This window comes from Cricetulus griseus, chromosome 3, assembly GCF_003668045.3.
Source record: "Cricetulus griseus strain 17A/GY chromosome 3, alternate assembly CriGri-PICRH-1.0, whole genome shotgun sequence".
Taxonomy (NCBI): Eukaryota; Metazoa; Chordata; class Mammalia; order Rodentia; family Cricetidae; genus Cricetulus; species Cricetulus griseus.
In genome coordinates, this window is record NC_048596.1 from 116,973,638 (window position 1) to 116,989,676 (window position 16,039).

At 44.4% G+C, this 16,039-nt stretch overlaps 1 protein-coding gene across 2 annotated transcripts in view; it reads left to right on the forward strand.

Annotated features, from left to right (window-relative positions):
* Crtc3 (CREB regulated transcription coactivator 3) overlaps positions 1-16,039 on the forward strand; it is a 109,242-nt gene that overhangs the window by 59,121 nt on the left and 34,082 nt on the right. For both annotated transcript variants that reach the window (XM_027408262.2, XM_027408264.2), the window contains exons 3-5: positions 3,840-3,959; positions 13,081-13,142; positions 14,927-14,989. In XM_027408262.2, coding sequence (XP_027264063.1) covers positions 3,840-3,959; positions 13,081-13,142; positions 14,927-14,989 — 245 coding nt within the window. The remainder of the gene's footprint in view (positions 1-3,839; positions 3,960-13,080; positions 13,143-14,926; positions 14,990-16,039) is intronic.

Sequence of the window (16,039 nt, forward strand, 5' to 3'; positions counted from 1 at the left end):
ATGAAGAAAGATGTGGAATTCTAATTAACCACAAATGTAATGATAGGTCAGCAGTGTTGTATATCTCCTGAGAGTAATGGAAATGTGTCATAGTGATGAGCAGTAGTATCTATAGTAAAGGGAATGTATTCCTCTGGTCACAAGACTGGACTAGCATCTCTCTAGTAGAAGGTAAGGAAACCAGCTGCAACAGCTGTAGCTTTCAGAAGTGATATGATGTGGACACCCATGTGCTGTCATGTATATATGGTCATCTACACACACACAGAGCCCTAGTCAGGTCTGGGAATGCAGAGGCAGAGTGCTTGCCTAGTACTGTGGGGGTACACAGCTGTAGTCCAGCACTTGGGAGGGAGGTAAAGGCAAGAGGCTCAGGAGTTCAAGATCATCTTCAGCTAAGTAGAAGGGCAGCCTGGGCTATATCAGAATCTGTGGAGCCTATTCCTTCTGTGGAACCCTGCTCACTCTAGCAAATGGTTTCTTCCTTTTCCCCAGTAAAACTGTGTGTATATGCTTATCTGCACATACACAGGTGTGAGAGAGATTGATTCCTACCCAAGACCTAGGTCTCTTGGGGAAGAGCTCTGAGAGTATAATACAGTGTGCTATTAGCTCTAGATTTCTTCATTGAAATCCACAACTTGCAGAGGCCTAGTGTTGTAAGCCTGCAATTTGGGCTACTGAGGAGGCTGAGGCAAAAGAATCACAAGTTCAAAAGCCTGCCAAAGCAACAATTTAGCAAGACCCTATTAGAAAGTTAAAAAATAACAACCATCAAAAAAAAAAAAAAATCCAACCAGGGCTGGTAATATAATTCAGTGTAGAGAGCTTGCCTAGTCCTGAAGGCATGGGGGGGGGGTGGAGGGTGTTGAACAAATGAACAATCTCAGTGATAGAGAGCTTGCCTAGTGCTGAAGGCTGTGTGAACAAATGAACAATACTACCATTTTACAAGAGTCATGTCAGAAAGGTTCTACTGCCTGTATCAGCTAGCTATGGGTCCTCCGCCTTGTCAACCACTTAATACCTGCAAGGCCTGAACAATTTGCTCCCCTTGTAGATACGTTTTTCAGAAAAATTTGGGAGTTACAATCCTACAAGGTGGGGAGAGCCTGAGAGCAAGGTTCTCTGCATGTAGACATCCAGTTCCCACAGCAGTTTGAACTGCTTTGAGTATGTCATGGCTCACCCACAGAAACAAAGGAACAAGTGGCCCTAGCCCATAGCCTCAGCCCAATCCCTACCTCTGGAGCTCCATGGAATCTCGGTTTTTGGAGCAGGTTCTACTCTGTTTGCCCTCCTGCAGATTGGTGACTTAGGCCCATAATCTTTCTTGTCCCTTGGGTTACTACCTAGGCATTTCTCGGGCTCAACCTCAACAATCAGGTCATCCTGTAAGACAGAATCAGCAGGCCAGCCCTTGACTGCTGAGGTCCTTGCTGGCCTCTTGGTGTTGACTTGCACTTGTATGTTATTGGTGTTGTTTTAGGTTGCCACTAACAAAGCTGTGTACTCCCTCCCTCTGCTCTCTGGTGCTCAGGGACCCACTTGACCAGCACTGGCTCCAGACCCTGGGGAGGTTATTTGGCCAGCCCTCCCATTATTGTTTCAGAATAAAACTAAGTTATTCCAAACAAACAAAAAGCCGTGGCAATACAAATGAATTTCGGTTTCTCATACAATGAATTCTTGGAATTGTTAGAAATTCTTTCAGATGACTTTTCCTCCTCTGTTGCCCATGCTGCCACATGCTACTCCTCCTCCTCGAGTGGTCCTGGACCGCACTGCACCCCAGATAGCTTTTAAATACAGGCGCCAAGGTCTCCTGAGTCTCAGGTTCTGAATCATTACCATACTCCTCAGAGCTGAGCTGAGGCCCTCTTAAAAGTATATAGGCAGCAATTTGTACAGTCTTCTGGCTTTGTGCCTCCTGGTTTTCCCCCTGCTCTCCTCAGTGCAGCCCTCCGCACCTTCACGACCACAGCAGACAGGGGTTCTCAGCACACACACACTTTTCACTTGACTTACAGGTTGGTAGCTTCAGGGCACCCAGAAGCTCTCCTCCTATGTTTTTCTGCAGTCCAGGCAAAAGGAACAAGCTTTATTTGGGACCTAGCATTCTCACAGCAGAAAGAAATGGGTATGAGAGTTTGTTTGGACAAGATATACATTTGTTTGCTCCTAAGTCGTTGACCACTGCGGCCTCAAGACACTTGGTCCACTTACAGGCATTCATTCTAGGCTCCGACTAGCTCTTAGAGGTGGTGTAGCATGAGAAACAGGTAGTGCTTCGGTGAGGCCCAGGTCTGTTGAGGGAGATGCAGGGAGGTTGCCCATGCTGGAGAAGACATTAATCATGAGAACAGTCTGCAGGGTGACCTTTAACATCACAAGCACATATACCCTCCCTTCTAATGCTCAGATATATCTGGGACAGGGCAGTCCACACACAAGGGATCTCATTTCATTTTATTTTTATCTTTTTATTACATTTGCTGACTTATTTATGTGTGTCATGCATGGCATGTGTGTGGAGGTTAGAGGACAATCTATGGGAGTTGTTTTTCTCTTTCTACCAGTTGGTTTTGGGAGGATCCATCTCAGGCCATCAGGCTTGTTACAAGTACCTAAACCAATCTGAGCCATCTCACTGCCCCACCTCCGTTTTTTTTCCAGACAGGGTTTCTCTGTGTAGCCCTGGCTGTCCTGGAACTCACTTTGTAGACCAGGCTGGCCTCAAACTCACAGAGATCTGCCTGCCTCTGCAACCAAGTGCTGGGATTAAAGGCATGTGCCATCAGTACCCGTCCTCATTTCATATTCTTATGTCTTAATAAGCCTAAATGGAAATTATCATTCCTATCTTTTAGGTAAGGAAGCCAGAATAACCTGTTAGCAAGTAGAAGATATTAAGGTGTCTCCAAATTATACAGTTTTGAACTACAATGTGTATTTCTGGCTTTATGAGTATTAGAAATGAAGTACTATGTGATTTCTGAATTGGTAAATAGGAAGATTTTATGTTATGAAATAATGTTAGTTACAGAAACTAGATCTCAAAAATATATTCACTCTCCAGGTATCACAATGTAAAAGTTATACACAAGGAAGCAAAGGAAAAATTAAGTACTTTAGGGCAGCAGAGTTTAATTTCTTTTATTTGTTTTTTGTTTGTTTGAGACAGGGCTTTAGTCTGTGGCCTTGGTTGGCCTTCAACTTGTGATTCATCTGTCTCTGCCCTCTCAAATTCTGGGGTTACAGGTATATGCCACCCAGCTCAGTATTGTGTTTTTAAATGTGTGTGTATGCACGTGCGTGTGTTGTGAGCTTGAGTGCACACATACTCATGCATGCACATGCCTATGGGTGGACATTCTATGGCACTTGTGTAGAGATCAGGACAACTTGGTGTAGATGGTTCTTCCTTTCATCTTTGTGGGGTCTGGGGTTTGAACTCAGGTTCAGGCTTTTGAGGCAGGCACCTTTTCCCCACTGAGCTATCTTGCTGGCCCAGTAACTACATTTTAAAATAGAATTTTAGCTCTCAGAAGGCAAGAAGAGACTGACAGAGCTTGAAGCCATAGTCCCCCATTCTCCATTTCCTAATTGTGACAAGTTCTATGTCTGCTCCCATATTAACACATTAAATACTGTTTTTGATATATTCTGTAATTATGTAGAAACAGGGCCACATGTGACATTTTATTTACATTGGCACAAAGCAATAGCATGCAATAGTAAAATTAGAAACTCAGGCTTCTCATCTGTTGTCAGTTGCTCTTGAGAGTGAGTAGCAATTTCATGGTCCGAAGCCAAACGTTCTTCCTTTTTCTCTACAGCCATCATTTCATCAAGCTGATAATGTTCGTGGAACCCGCCACCATGGGCTGGTGGAGAGGCCCGCCCGGAACCGCTTCCACCCCCTTCACCGAAGGTCTGGGGAGAAGCCAGGGAGACAAATATCCTTTTTCACTGAGGAGAGTGTGAGTTCTGAAATGCTTGAGAAGCGGACAGATGCTCAGGGTTTATCTTAGTGCAGCTCCATCTGATCTGCTGAGAGGAAGCAATAAAGTAGCTGAGTTCAAAACCATGAGCCAGCATGTCTGCAGCCAGGCTGGGGAAGACCATGGGAGGTGTTTATGAGAACATCAGGATAGTTCTGTTGGATGGAACAGCACAACATAAACAGTAACCCTGGCATGCAGGGTATCCTCAGCTCTGTCTTCAGAAGTCATCAGAATTAAGCTTCACTTGGAGTCAACTTAGAGAGATTTCGTCCATTTAGCAAAATCAGGCACAGTGATGCCTGTCTTTCTGTTGACCTCATGACCTGCTTTTGGATCTTAAAGGAGAAACCTCATAAGATTGTCTGTTTGTATAGTTTCAAACTTAGTAAATGACAAGTAAATGTAATTGGTATTTAGGAAAATTCTTTTTTTTTTCTTTTAATTTATGTGCTTTGGTGTTTTGCCTGCATGATGTCTGTATGAGGGAGTTGGATCCCCTGGAACTGGAGTTACAGACAGTTGTAAGCTGCCATGTGGGTACTGGGAATTCAAGCTGGGTCATCTGAAGAGTAGTGGGTGCTCTTAACCACTGAGTTATCTCCCCAGCGGTATTTAGGAAAATTCTTAAACAATGGTGTGACACCAATCTCTGTGTTGCTAAGTAATAGAGAAGGGGCCAGTGAATTCATCTGGCAGTTTGATTTAAGTGCTGCTTCTTAGGAGTGGGAAGGGCTGGGGTGGCAGCTTGTGGGACCCCCACAGTGCTAAGGGTTTGGGTCAGACAAAACTGAGCTGGATGCTGTGGGAGAGGGAGAACCAGCCAGGAGCTTTCTCACTTCACTCTCCTCAGCCCAGCAAGGGGCTGAGGAAGGAGCAGATGGGCGTGGCGCGTCTCCTGCAGAGAGCTGATTCCTGGCAGTGATGGTAGAATTGGCTTCACAAGTTAGAAACCAGGAAGTGGGGGAGGGCACTCATGTTTACTGAGCACCTACCCATGCCAGGCACTATGCTGGGCAATTTATATGTCCTTTAGTCCTCAGAATTTAATGAGTCATTTTCCCACGAGAAAACTAGATGTCAGATTAACTTGCCTAGGAGTCTACTGCTGTGACTCATGTAGTCCAGGCTTGCCCACTCCATGGCAAGGAGAAGCATGTGCTGGAGAATCCTCCTATTCTCCTATTTCAGGGACTCACAGAGGAAGCCCTGACTTTTCTTGCCGTCAGGGCCCCTTGGTTTTACTCAGTTGAGAGATGAGGACAGTGGTCCTGGCCAGGAACATTAGTCCTCCCCTCTGCTCTCCAGACACAACCAGACTTGATCCACAAAGGTGCAGTGACTTCTAGTCTTGTCTGTTACATGATGCAGTCAGGGGAAAATGAAAATGACAGATGAGCTTGTGAATTCCTTCCTGGAATGTGTGATGATTTCACATAGAATGCAGAAGAGAAACACAGTTTATCTAACTAGCACATGTGAGTGGCACACCAAGCAATTGTCCAAACTGCTTGGAATTCTCTAGCAAAAGACCTAATGTTTCTCTGCCTGACTTACAATACATGGGTGGGATAGTATAGCTCAGTGGTAGAATGTACTTGCCTAGCATTCTCAAGGTTTGGAGTTCAAGGGAAAAAAAAAGTTTTTTCCTGTTAGTGTGGCTCTATGGCAGAGAACCTAGCTGGTGTAAAGCAAGCCCTGGGTTCAATTCTCAGCATGAAAGAAAGAGCGGGGAGAGAAGGAGGGAGAAAGAGATAAAAAGAAGGAAAGGGGTAGGGAGATGAAGAGAAGGAAGAAAAAGGAAAGGACATTGAGGCTTGAGGGTTAAGTAAGAAGTAAGGTGTGGTAGGTCCATTCATTAAACATACATTCGTGGAGACCTTTCCCTGGACCATCACTGAGGACAAAGAAATGAATGACATATCATCCCTGTATTCTTGAGTTTTACAGTCCTTTGGGAGATGACAGATAGCTAAGAGGCAAAAAATAATAATCAATTAAGGAAAGTAACTTCAGATCTTAGTTACTTTTCTATTGTAATAAGACACCATGACCCTGGGATTGTCATGTAATTCAATCTTGTTTGTAATTCAAATATATAAAAAATAAAAACAAAAACAAACAAACAAAAGACACCATGACCAAGGCAACTCAGAAGAAAGAGTTATTGGGGTCTTAGAGTTTCAGAGGGTTAGAGCCTGTGACCATCATGGCAGGGAACATGGCAGCACACTGGCAGGCATGGCGCTGGAGCAGTAGCTGAGAGCTCACATCCTGAGACACAACCTCAAAGCAGAGAGAGCTAACTGGGAATATCTTTTGAAACCTCAAAGCCAGTGGCATCCAGTAACAGCTCCTCCAACAAGGCCACAACTTCTAATTCTTCCCAAGCAGTTCCACCAACTGGGGACCAAGAACTCAAACATATGAGGCTATGGAGACCATTCTCATTCAAACCACCCCAGATGGTAATGCATTAAGAGAGTAGCAGTTTCCAAAGAAATGTTCTGGCAAAGGGAATGGAATGTATCAAGTTCCATAAGGGACTACACTGCGTGTTTGGGGAACCTGTCTTTTCAGGTAACACGTCCTACAGATAACCTGACTCTGAATCAGCCTGTGAAGAGTGTCAGCTCCAGGGACAGAAAAAACCAAGCGAATGGACAGAGGAAGTTGTTGGACAGAAAGGACAAATCTGAGTCACTGGGCATGAGCCATTTCTCTGTGGTTGTCTCCTAAGCCCCTAATTTGGATTCTGGGTCTGGACATCTGCTGATGTAGAGAAAGTTCATTAGCCTAAGGGTGTCCATCAATGAACTATTGAGTCCTGTTTGAGGGATCGGGAAACTGTGAGCATCAAGTGAAAAAAAAGGATGATTTTACATCTCAGGTGATAACTTAATCGGAATTTGGAGAGAGACACCTGTGGCCTTCCTTGTTTTCCCAGCTGGCATTCTGTTGGCTGTGAAGTAACTCACTTTAAACTCTTGCCTTTCATATTTGTCCAAGTTTAAAACTATCTTTTATGTGTATGTATGTTTTGCTTGTGCACCATGTATGTTTCTGGTGCCTATAGAAGCCAGAGGAAGATGTGAGATTTCCTGGAATTGTAGTAACAGTCAGTTGTGACCCACCATGTGGATGCTACAAACCAAACTCAGGTCCTCTGAAAGATCAGCCAGTGCTCTTAACCTCTGAGCCACCTCTCAGCCCCAATTTTAACCATTTTAAAAGCCAGAAACTGGTTTGAATCTTTGTTGATGCAAACAGAAAAAAATATGTATTTGGAATTCTTTTACTGTAGTTGTTTCTTAGCATGGTATTTGTTTTAGGCTGGGCACTCTGCTAACAAGGGTTTGGTCCAGGGCTACAATGGTCACAGATAAAATGAACCTTGTTCAGCAAATACTCCAGCTTCCTCCTGGAGTGGGCAGCCCCATCCACAGGGCTCAGGCACAGGACACTCCTTCCGTAGTAGGCCATGTTATTGGCATGCATGGCTGCCACAAGGCCAGGACTTTGTCACAGCGGGACCTGCTGACCCCTGCCACTTGCAGGCAAAGTAGAGACACCACAAAGGCTATTCTTGGCCTGGGGCACTCAGTCTATGAAATTATACCTTTTTGCAGCAGTCCATGCCTTTAGCACTCCCCCTCCCTTCATGGTAGTAAACTTGCTCCATCCCAAACACCATTTTGTTGAGTTTCTGGACTATTTTCTAGAAAACATCATCCAAGAGAGGTGTGTCATGAAAGGAAGAAAACAATTGTTTGGAAAGTCCCCAGCAGAGCCAAGACCCTGGCCTGAGCAGTCCAGAACATGAGCCTGAGGGCCTGACAGGACCCTCTCTCCTCTGCAATGGGCCTTGACTTATGTTGTCACAATAAGATGGAAATTTTAGATCATGGGACGTTGTTTTTTGAGATTCAAATCCTGTTAAGTCTAAGAAACACTATGTCGTGTGTCTCCCCCTACCCTGCACACTGGAAGTTTCATGGTACATAGTAGGTTCTGAGAAACTTTGTGGAGTTAATTAATGTCTATCTTTATGAGTTTTCAAAACCTATGTGACCTCAAAACCCCAACCCTTACCCAATATTCCTATCAGAAGGCAGAGAAACACTGGACCTTAGAGTTGTAAGGTAGAACAATCCTGGCTTCATAATGTCACATGCAGCCTGCTTCCCTCTCAAATGTGCAAGACTTAGAAAGATCTCATACATTTCTTTTAAGATTGGACTTGAGGTCTGGAAAGGCGGTTCAGCAGCTAAAGGGACTTGCCACGCATACTAGCAACCTGAGTTCCACCCCGGAACAAAGATAGACAGAGAGAATTGATTCCATTAAGTTGGCCAATGTGCCTTGGCATTGGTGCCCTGCCCCCATCATGCGCGCGCGCGCACACGCGCGCGCGCGCACACACACACACACACACACACACACACACACACACACACGGACTGATATGTTAAAATTGTTTGATTTGATCCATTCCTTTTATAGGATATGTTTGGGCTGAGCATGGTGGCTTAAAAATGCAATTCCAGCACTCAGGAAGCTGAGATAGGATGATTGCAGTTCAAGGCCAGCCTGGGATATCCAGTGAATTCAAGGCCAGTCTGGCCTAGTATGAGACTTTGTCTTAGGATGGGAGAAAAAAGAAAGAAAAGGAAAGGAAACAGAAATCAGAAAATAGAGTAGCAATAAAGATAGAGCATAGACAATGGGGAGGACCCAAATAGTATCCGTCTCTTAGAGAAGCCTGACTCCTCCACTTTCCATGCCCAGGCCCATCCTTGCTGAGCTCAAAGTCACACCAGCATCCTTGCTCCCTGAGTCCCTGCAGTCAGCAAGGTTAGACAATCCATTGACAGGGGCTGTGCTCCTTGGATTTTTAACTATGCACCAAATTAGATGAGAAAGAAGTAAAGGGGAGAGTCCATAGGTCACATCTTCCAGCTTCTTTCACCTCTACCTAGTCACATGAAGAACAGCCAGAATTCACTACATCTTCATGTTCCAAGTACTTATTAAGCAGGTTAAAATACAAACTCACTATACCTCAGTTTTGAGGCAACAAATATTTGATCATTTTGTTATTATACCACCACATTCTAACTTGAATGGCCAATACTTTTTAATGGGACTTAATGATTTTTTTTTTTTGAGACAGGGACTCCCTATATAGCCCTGGCTGTCCTGGAACTCACTATATAGACCAGGCTGGCCTTGAACTCACAAAGATCTGCCTGCCTCTGCCTTCTGAGTGCTGGGACTAAAGGTGTGCATCACCACGCCCAAATGGGACTCAGTGATTTTAAGGGTGGCAGTGTACTTGAAAAACCCTGCTAGATATCTGCTTTATGAACTGAATTCTGTAAGCAGAGATTCATCAAATCTTTCAGAAGAAAGGCAGATAAGCACAGACTGTGAATCTTAGGGTCTCCTCCCTATAGGCTTTGCCAACTCCAACACTGATACACTCATGTTTCCTGGGGCCTCTCACTCCCTCATCTCCTCTCCTGGCAGGCAGACAGCTCCCCTGAATTTCATAGGCACTGAAGAAAGATGTCTCTGGAATATATCTGTTTCATTGTGTTGGCTCAAGGTCAGAGTCAGAGACAAGGTAATGAGACACTACAAAGAAAACAAGTTGTAAGCTGGTGGTGGTGGCACACGCCTTTAATCCCAGCACTTGGGAGGCAGAGGCTGGCGGATCTCTATGAGTTCGAGACCAGCCTGGTCTACAAGAGCTAGTTCCAGGACAGCCTCCAAAGCCACAGAGAAACCCTGTCTCAAAAAACCAAAAAAAAAAAAAAAAAAGAAAAGAAGTTGTTTTCTGGAAGACAAACTTAGCAGTCTTAGTGCATTTCTTGGCAAAGGAAATCATTAGGATCCCATTAATACCCACATTTCTCTAACTCTGTATTTTGTATTTACTTTAAATGTCCAGCCTGGGCCTCCATGGCAGGTCCCCAATCCATCTACTCCTGAGCCCATACAGGTGATACTGTCCTTTTTAGGCTCTATCTTCTGAGAATACCCCAAGTACATGTTTTCTCTTTTTGGGGGCCCATGGTGACAGTTTACCACCTCCCAGTGGTATGGCTTGGTACAGTCTGAATCGGTGAGTAGTAGGTTTGACCCCAGGCTGCCATGCTATCTGTGGGATTGTGGATCTCTCAGCTCTCCCCCCCCCCCCAACAGGGTTTTTCTGTGTAGCTTTGGAGCCTATCCTGGCACTCACTCTGGAGACCAGGCTGGCCTCGAACTCACAGAGATCCACCTGCCTCCCAAGTGCTGGGATTAAAGTCCCAGCTCTCTCAACTCTTCTTAGAGGCTGAGATTCTGCTTCTTCAGCTGTAAAATAGTGATTATGTCATCTGCCTCCTAGGACTTTTCAGATTATAGGGGAGTTACCTGCCAGGCAGTGTGGCACACGCCTTTAATCCCAGCACTTGGAAGGCAGAGGCAGGTGGATCTCTGAGTTTGAGGCCAGCCTGGTCTACAGAGCAAGTTCCAGGACAGCCAGGGCTACACAGAGAAGCCCCCCACCTCTCTCTTTCTCTTTCTCTCTCTCTCTCTCTCTCTCTCCTCTCTCTCTTCTCTCTCTCTCTCTCTCATACACACACACACACACACACACACACACTCACAAAGAGCATGAACTTGCTTAATGCAAGCCTGGAACACAATAGGTGCTTATTATCTCTGGTGTCAACATATACCTTGCATATTCTATACTGTTTATCCCTTACATATAAGAAATAAAGATTTGGAGTCAAAAGCAGTATTGGGTGTTGTTAAGTGTGCATTTGATCCAATCAGTGACACAGAGACAAAAAGTGTGCGTTTGGTGATGGTAGTGAGAAGTGAACCAGATCTTTAAGGAGGCTGTGTCCACCAAAGAGGACAGGAGAGGCCCTGACACTAGCAAAGGCAGAGACAGAAGAGTGAGCATGTGGTAGTGGGGCCCAGGGCAGCGTAGAGGAGGTGACAGAAGCCCAAGGCCCTGCAGCCACACTGTGGGGTGCCCTGCAGCCACACTGTGGGGTGACACAGGTGTCACCTGTGAGGTCCAATTACCCTTTCAGCAAGAGAGAATGTTGAAAGATAGGTTTTTTGAAATTTATTTTTATTATATTTAATTATATGTACATGGGGGAGGGGCATGTGCACATAAGTACAGATTCCTGAGAGGCCAGAGACATTGGATCCCTTGAATCTGGAACTGTTTAGCCATTTCTCCAACCCTCTTTTTAAATTAATTAATTGTTTATTTCTTTTTTGAGACAAGGTCTCACTGTGTAGACCAGGCTGGCCTTGAACTCACAGAAATAAGCCTGCCTCCAATTCCCAGAGTGTTGGGATCAAAGGCCTGTGCCACCACACCCAGCTTTTTAATTTTTTAAGCAGGAAAATAATATTATTTAAATAGTCTTCTGGGTGCAATTCGCCAAATCAACACTAGCAGCTCTGCTATACTCAGTGTGCGTAGTAAACATTCCATCTGTCTTTCCATGTATTTGGAATGGGTCTTTAGATGTGCTAGACCCAATAAGCAACACAGAACCTTAGAAAACACCACCTTTACACCAGAAATTCACATCCACTTTAAGTCTAATACAGTTCTCTTTTGACTTAGAAGTAATGTGAACTCACCTTAATTTGGAAAAGGAAAAAATTTTAAAGTAGGTATGATTGTACGTGCCTATGATCTCAGCACTCATGAGGCAGAAATAGAAGGGTTGCTTTAAGTCTGAGGCTAGCCTGGGCTACATGATACGTTCTAGGCCAGCCTAGGCTGTTTAGTAAGAGTTTGTCTTAAAAACAAACAAACAAAGCCTCCCAGAAACAAACTCAAAAAGGCAGAACATCCTCCCAGCACTGGGGATTGAACCCAGGGCTTGCACTGCACTGTTTCCCCATGACTTCTTTTACTTTGTTTGAGAGAGGGTCTCACTAAGTTGCCAACTCTGGTCTCAAACTTGCTGTGTCCCTGCCTCAGCCTCCTGAGGAAAAAGGAAGTATATTGGCTTATGTCACGGGAAACCCAAGGGCTATGGCCAGGAAGCCATATGATATCATTAAGACTATCTCTGTAGTGTTGACTTCTTGCATAGACAAGCATTCTGCACGAGGAGCCACCTGGTCTCAAATACCTCATTCCCACCTGGAAAGAACTCTTCCTTGGTCCTGTTTATGTCTTGAGCCTATCCCAGAACCAGTTACTGATTGCAGGAGAATGAGATAATATCTTGACTAAAACTAACTGGGCCTGAGTCCATCCATCCCATGAGAAAGGGAGGCCTGCATAGGCTGACCTTACCAGTGTTTGTAATGCAAGTAGATGAAGTTCCTGAAGACAGATGTTGGGCAGGACACACACACATGCACACACGCATGCACGGTGTGTGTGTGTGTGTGGGGGGGATGTCTCTGTGGGCAGAGTACTTACCATACAAACTTGAGGACCTGAGTTTAATTCCCAGAATCCATGTGACAAAACAGGACGTGGTGACACATACAATCAGAGCATTGGTCAGGCAGAGACAAGCAGATTCCTGGGTCTGGCCAGTCAGCCTTGTGTACTCAGCAAGCTGCAGGCCAAGGAGAAGCCCTGTCTCAACAAACAAGGAGCTAGGCATGGTGGTGCAAGCCTTTTAGCTTAGCTCTCAGTAGGCAGAGGCAGAACTTCAAGGCCATTTTGGTCTACATAGCAAGTTCCAGAACACCAGGACTATATAAGGAGACCCTGTCTCAAAAAAATAAGATCAAACAACAAAACAAGGAAGGTGGCTTCTGAGGAATGGCATCGAAGGATAACCTCTGACCTCCACACACCTGCACACACACATTTACTCTCACACATCTGCACATACAACACAAAAAGAAAGAAACCCTGCACATGAGTGTGGTGAGGACACTGGTTAGAAGGTGGAGACATGCTATGCATGAGAATGGGGAATACCCCATGGGGGAGCATAGCCAAAGACTCGGTGGCCTAACCTCCAGTTTCAGTTTAATTCTGCTTCAACTCCCCATAAATTTTGTTTTCCTTTATTAAAAATTCTACTTTGATGGAAATACTTTTGCAGCCAATTACTCTTCCCAGCCCCTGGATGAGAGCTGGCCAAGGTAAGAGAATCTAGAAGTATTTTGTTTTGTTTTGTTTTGTTTTGTTTTGTTTTATAGAAGTACTTTAACAGATAGGAGAGAACCTCTTTTTAAGGTGGTCAAACTATTTTAATCATTTTGAGTGCTGTTTTGGACTTATTTATATATTGTTTTAGTTTTTTTAATATTTGAGTTAGGGTTTCTTGTAGCTCAGGCTGGCCTGAAACTTGTGATATAGCCAAGGAAAGCCTTGAACTCCTGATCCACCTGCTCTGCCTTTCCAATGCTGGGATTAGAAACATGCTCCATAATGACCTTTTTTTTTTTTGAGATCAGGCTAGCCTTGAACTCACAGCAGTCCTCCTGCTTCTGCCTCCCAAGGGCCTGGCTAGAAATTTTTAGCACCAACTTTTGTTTTATCTTATAAAATTTAAGTCTTGATCTGGGTGTGGTGGTACATGCCTACAATCCCAACACTTAAGAACCTGGAGACCTGCATGTTTGAAGCAAGCCTGTGTGACACAATGAACTACAGGTAGCCTAAGCTATGACATGAGACCCTGTCTCAGGTCATAACAACATCAAAAAACCTCAGCCTTTCCGTGTATAATTCTGAGCTTGTAAGAATAAAAATTACTTAAGCAACTCTAGATTCAAATAGAAATACATGGGAAACCATTTGTCAACAAAATATCTGATTTGTCAGTCTTATGATAGACATAAAAAAATAAATTCCTTCTCTGGCATTTCTCAGTTACTAAAAGGAGTGAAAGACTCCTAACTTGAAAATGTATGTGGTGAATTTGGTTTGGAATCTGTATGTTTTGTGTCTGGTACAATGGTGACCCATCATAGCATTAACAGAAGGCAGGCTGCCCCTCTCTGTTGTATATGTGGCATTGCTTCACACCTTCACATTAGATGTAAGAGATTCTTAAAATGTATGTGTCACCAGGAGCAGTGGCCCACAGAATCCCAGAACTTGGGAGGCTGAAGCTGGAGGATTGCTGTGAGTTCAAGGTCAGCCTAGGATATAGTGTGAGACTCTGTCTCAAAAAAACAAGACATTGGAAGTGGGGGGGACTTCTTAGTCTCAACTTCAACTCTTTTCCTCATCGATTCTTTGGGCAAATACTGACTGAATCCTTATCATGGATAACGTAGTCTGGACCCGAAAAAGGTCAAGATGGCCAACACTGGCCCCACCTCAAGCAGGTTTCCAGCCTATTCAGGAGTCCTGAGTTTCAAGTTTGTAAGATAATACCGTATTGTACGTTTAAGTAAGAAAAGGCAGATCTCCAAAGGGATGTGCTTCACCCCTGTATCCCAGAAGTGTCTTGCTTCTCAGAGCCTAGGATTGGCCAGGTGAATATTTTCACAGGACAGTGAGCAAGTGTATTGCACTTATGGCCTTCCACATGCGAGAGCAAAATGTTCACATCCAGGATTGCCAGAGCAGCCCTGCACTCCAGTACATGATGAGGGGTACCTGTACACTGGAATAAGACCCACTGTCCCTTAGAGAAGGGGTCATTCTTCCTCTGACCATTTCCAGCCAGCATCAAGTGTGCCCAGCTGGCTGATGCTGTGCTATGGATTTGCAGTCATTATCCTGGAAATCAGAGCTGCTGGCTCCTGAGAGCTCAACTCATTCTGGCCTCCTTTCCACAGTGATGAGCAGAGGGAGGCCTGAGCATTTTAGGTAACTTGGGGCTTGTATGGTTAGGTTAGAAGAGCCAGCTGTCAAGCGCTCTTTGGTCCCATAGCTTAAGTCTTCCCATTTTATGTCATTCTGGTTTCTAAAGGCAACAGCCTCCTTGGAAAGAAGAAAAGCATCCTGGATTCAGGCTGACATCTGCACTTAACAGGTATGTGGGTTGTTTCGTAGTAGAAGTATATTTTCAAGAAGGAGACAATGGGTTTGGCCAGGTAGTCTCTACATGTTATCTTGCTGCCCAGTTTGTTTATATCAGTTGTATTTATAGGAAGTGGTAAAGAAAAAAACAAAACAAAACAAAAAAACTATTGAGTGTAGGAGATGGTGTAGTAAGAACATGAAGTCTGGAGGGGACCCCAAGGTTTGCCTCTGACCATGTGATCCTGGGCAGGGTAACTTCTGTCTTTCTTAGTTTGCACATATGACATGGTGCTGGTAATTGTACCCATGATGGGATTGGCTGTAAGGATTAAATAGGATGCCACATGGAGGCACAGCACAATAAATATCAACTGTTCTTGAGGTTACTTTGGGCCATACTTTAGCAATGACCCAGGTCACTTTTCAATCTTGACACTGTAAGAATGAGTGTCCTTTTCTGCTTTAAGAGGACAAATGACTTTCCCCCAGAAACCTTTAGCTAATATGCAAAGGGGACTGGAATGTGAATTGGGCATGGTGGCTCAAGCTGTGATCCCAATACTCCAGAAGCTGAGAGACAGGAAGACTACAGGTTGAAAACCATTATGGGCTATGGAGCTGAACCTTGGAAAATAATTGAAAAATAACAATCTTTTAGTGGTGTGAACGTTTGGATATATGCAGGAGAGAGAAAGCTGTAAAGACCCCTGTGCCCATTCCAAGTGTTTCCATCTTGGTCGGATTTCTGCCAGTCTCATTTCTTCTCACTCTCTTTCATATGTCATTCCATGACCAGCTAGATGAAGCTTCTCACCTGTGAATGCCCTAACAGTAAAAGGCCAATGAGAGGCTTAAAAATAATAACTGCATTGTGATTAACAAAATTAACCGTAATTTTCTCTCCATGGTCTAATAGCTAGTCTACATTCCCATTTCCCTTATCATCTCTCTGTGTTTGACTGATGTTTTCTGGGTTTCTGTGCTCTGAAGGGGCCAGGAGCCCTCAGGGCACACACAGTTCCTGCAGCATCCCAAGAGTCCTTCCCTTGTCGCCTCTTCT